Source organism: Lupinus angustifolius, chromosome LG10 (assembly GCF_001865875.1).
Source record: "Lupinus angustifolius cultivar Tanjil chromosome LG10, LupAngTanjil_v1.0, whole genome shotgun sequence".
Taxonomy (NCBI): Eukaryota; Viridiplantae; Streptophyta; class Magnoliopsida; order Fabales; family Fabaceae; genus Lupinus; species Lupinus angustifolius.
The window spans coordinates 16,081,109-16,085,457 of record NC_032018.1 but is presented as its reverse complement, the minus strand read 5'-3'; the positions used below and the strand labels follow the sequence as shown (position 1 = coordinate 16,085,457).

At 30.3% G+C, this 4,349-nt stretch overlaps 1 protein-coding gene across 1 annotated transcript; it reads left to right on the top strand.

The window, feature by feature from the left end:
• LOC109358637 (probable methyltransferase At1g27930) lies at positions 2,901 to 4,061 on the top strand. Its single transcript, XM_019602989.1, has one exon. It carries the CDS (start codon positions 3,003 to 3,005, stop codon positions 3,942 to 3,944), a length of 942 nt encoding a protein of 313 aa, XP_019458534.1. The 5' UTR covers positions 2,901 to 3,002; the 3' UTR covers positions 3,945 to 4,061.

Genomic DNA, 4,349 nt, shown 5'->3' with positions numbered 1-4,349 from the left:
GAATAATGAGAAACACATGAACTTAATGTATGAATTTATAAATTATAATCAAAGAAAAAGACTTAAATATATCAAGAAGAAGAATTAAGATACAGAGAATTCAAAACATTTATTGAACGTCCAACATGGTTCAAGACACAATAGATTTCATCATTGATATCAAGAATCAACGAAACTCATTGTATTATATTCAAACTCCAAACAAATACTTTTTAGAGAGTTGAAACATCGCTACACTTGTTGAAGTTTGTCTATAAAACAAGAGAATATCAAGAAGAGCATATGGTTAAGAGATAAGAGACAAGAACAAGAGAATAAACGAATTATTCTTTTATAGAACTATTAAAATTATGGTTGTCTAGAATCAAAGCTTTAGTATATATTTTTAGTATATATTGTTATATATCTTACATAAATCCAAGCTAAACACAAAGAGAGAAAATAATGAGATTTTACTTTGTTAATATTATGATATCTTTTTAGACTCAACTCATCTTATAGCTTCATATATTCACCCAATGAGTTGTAAAGATCAACTAGAAAATATGTTTCAAGAGCTTAGAGCATGGAAAGAGTTAGTATTTGCAAGAATACTTAGAGAGTTTAGAATCTAAAGATGCTTGGTACTTGAAAGAATATTTGGATAAGTTTAAATCGAGAGAAGGCTTGGGAAGTGGAAGAATTCTTGAGAATTTAGAGCTTGAATTGGTTTGGTATAAAAATACTTGTTTAAAAATGTGTTGAATATTTATACAATTTTGGAAATAGTAAAAACCCTTTATAAAGAAGGGACTAGATTTAGCTATTGAAAGTTAACCGAGATAAAATAATTGTGTCATATTCTTTATCCCTTATATCTTTACTTCTTCCATTTTTATAAGTGTGGAGATTTTAACTTTTTGTGATTTAATCATTTGAAAACAATTTACTCTTGCATTCGTCTTATAATTGCTTCTAATTATTTTTATAACATATTAGATAAAACTTTAACAAAACAATTTAACCCTTCACTCATATTTGCATGTGCGAATTTCACTTTTCTTTATACTTTCTCCTGTTAAATGTTTTGATGTTTTTGCTTTTTTTTCTTGGTTTCAAATCTCTTTATATTTTAGAAGCTCAAATTTAAATTATATTTTCTTTTTCAACTATACAATTATCTTTTACGATGTTTTTACTCCATTTCTCTGTATATGAGAATTAAATGGAGTATTCTATCTAATAAATACAAAATTTACAATATTTAATAATTTCTTAATTGATATTTATAATTTTAAATATCAAAATATGTGTACTAATGAAATCTAGTATCTCCAATTTAAGAAATTAATAAATAGTGTAAAAGTTAAATAAAATTTAACTAAAATAATTTTATTTAATATACAATATGAAGTCAATTAAAAATGAATTAATAGATGGTGAAAATAGAGCAATAATAAATACAAAAATAATTAAAAAATAAAGTATAAATGTATATTATCTTTCTAAAATATTAAAAGATTTGGAAATTGGAATAAAACATAAACAAAAAAACAATAACCGAAGGGTGGTATTATATGATTTTGACACCTTAAATAATCTTAATTACACCTCCCAACATTGACTTGTGAAGCATGGCATCTTGAATTTTAAAATGAAGGGTTCCCCACTCATTATTTGTGGAATTCAGATTCAATGTGGAATTATATTAGTTAGTTTCTGTTTTTTTGTGTATCAAGAGTTCCTATCAAAAATTGGAATACCTATTTTTTTTAGGGTTTGTTAACAAGTTAAGTTTTGTAAAAAGAATAAATAAAAAAGAAAAGACTTGGAAATAATGAAATGTATTGATAAAATGACTCCAAAGCCTTTCATTTCTTTTATCTTCCTTCAAATTTCAACTTACAAACAGACTCTTAAGATTTCTAAACATGCTCCATTGTTGATTTATCATGTCTTTCTTAAATCAATCTACCCTCCTAAGAAAAACCTCCACCATACAAATAGAGTCTATATCGAAAGTAGTATTATGATATATGGTCCAAGCACTAGGATTCAAATTAGCTTACCTTGCTCTTAAGAGTGAAACCCAAAGACAGAGGGAGGGAGCCATTAAAGTACTCCAAGAGCTTAGTCAAAATTAGCTTTTTTTTTGTCTTTAACACTTATTATTATAATCAATCATGCATAACTACGGAATTGAGTTGGGACAATTGAAATAGAGAATCGTTTTGCAACTTAGTGAATTGATTCTTTCGTGTAAAATTGGCATAATTCAAATTTATCTTACTAGAATCATCAAACTTGTTGGTCTAATTAGCATATAAAAGTAATTTGTAACTCATATACGATTAATACATCATTCACATGTATTAGTTGTTGTAAGAGGAAATAAAGATGAACAACTAATAATTAAACTACAGCACTCTTAACACTAATTAATTCATAAAAATAATTATCAAAATAAAATTTCACAAAGGATAATTAAAAAATTAATTTTATGAAAATATTGATGACAAGATTCAATTTCAAAACATTTTTTTTGTGAAAAGATAAGTGTTATAAATTCGGCTCCGACCAGTCAGTTCAACTGTGAACCGAACATCTAATTGATTCGGATCAGTCGGTTTAACTGTGAATCGAACACTAATGTCATTTTCCTAACTGTTATAATGAGAAGTCATCATTCAAATTTATAAATATTCTTGCCTAAACACATACAAATATTCTTGTCTAAGCCTATACATGAAAATTAAAAGTGATATACTAAAGAAATATGAGACTTGATATATTTTAATTTTAGTATTCTACAATTTAGAAATGATAATGTCTAAATCAAGCTAATTTTAGAAACATTAATAAGTCAACTCAATCAATAAGGAAATGCCATTTGTAGCTTGACCCACCATAACATCACTCTCAATCTTGTTGCATCTTTTCTCCATCACAATAGTTCATTCATTCAATCACAAATTATACAAATTAATTATTCATTCACTCATTCAAACACACCTAACAACAACATGCAACAATGGATCTTGAAGTCATCATTATTCCAACCATCCCAAAATCGAAAGGATTCGAAGAAAAAATACTTTTACAACCCATATTTCACTAATCCACGAATTTTCCTCACTCTCATTGCGACCGCCATTGTGATCACCATACTTATTTTCTTTTCCCATCGGGCACTCGTTGACAATAGACACTTATGTTCCACTACCACGACCGAACCTTTCACAGAAAATGATGCTATCATCGCCAAGGAGTTAGACACCACGGCGAGCCCTCTTGTCGCCATCCTCCACTACGCGACGGCACAAGTGGTTCCTCAACAATCCATTGGCGAGATTCGTAGGCCTTTTGACACACTACAATACCTAGCCCCATGCAACTTCCTAGTCTTTGGAATAGGCCATGATTCTCTCATGTGGGACTCGTTTAATCCACGTGGCATCACATTGTTCCTTGAAGAGGATTCTAAGTGGGCCCTAACTACCCTCCAACGTTTCCCAATCCTACGCGCTCACACGGTTCGTTACTCCACACGTGTATCTGAGGCCGAGACACTCTTCACCTCCTATAAGAAAGACTGTTGGACAGGTGCAACCGCTGATAGTCACATCCTCAAGGGGAATACGAGGTGCCCACTAGCATTGAGTAATTTGCCCGACGAGGTGTATGATCGCGATTGGGACGTGATAATGATTGATGCACCAAAAGGGTACTTCGAGGCCGCACCGGGGAGAATGGCAGTTATATATTCCGTGGCCGTAATGGCGCGTGGGAGAAAGAGGTCAGGTGTGACACATGTCTTCCTTCATGATGTGGATAGAAAAATTGAGCAACAATTTGCAAAGGAATTTTTGTGCATGAAATACAAAGTTGGTGGCATTAGGAAGCTTTGGCATTTTGTTATCCCACCTGTGTTTAATGTTAGTGATACTACTAGTGGATTTTGTTAACTAAATGTGTTATTTAAAATATCACATTTAACTATTATTGTATGCTTATATTTATATGTTGCGTTTCATATCAACTTTATATACCAAATACAATAAAACATAGCTTAGTTTGTCATAGACATGATATCTATACACATACCTATGTTAATTCCTTTACTACAATTGTTTAAGATGAAGAAAAAGAAAGAAAGATTGTTTCTTTTAAAGGGGGAAATGTATGGAGGATAGTGCTTGAACTTTTTACAGTGTCACCATATTATCCACTATTTATATTTAATTATCATTGACTCTTCAAAAAGATAATATAAATGAATGATGGATGATGTATTGAATGTATATAAATTATTACATTGATACCTTAAAGTTAAGGGTGTACCTCATTAACAATATTGCACACCCCATTAA

Excerpts from the sequence above, each read along its gene's own strand:
- LOC109358637 (XM_019602989.1), top strand. The coding sequence starts at position 3,003 with ATGCAACAATGGATCTTGAAGTCATCATTATTCCAACCATCCCAAAAT.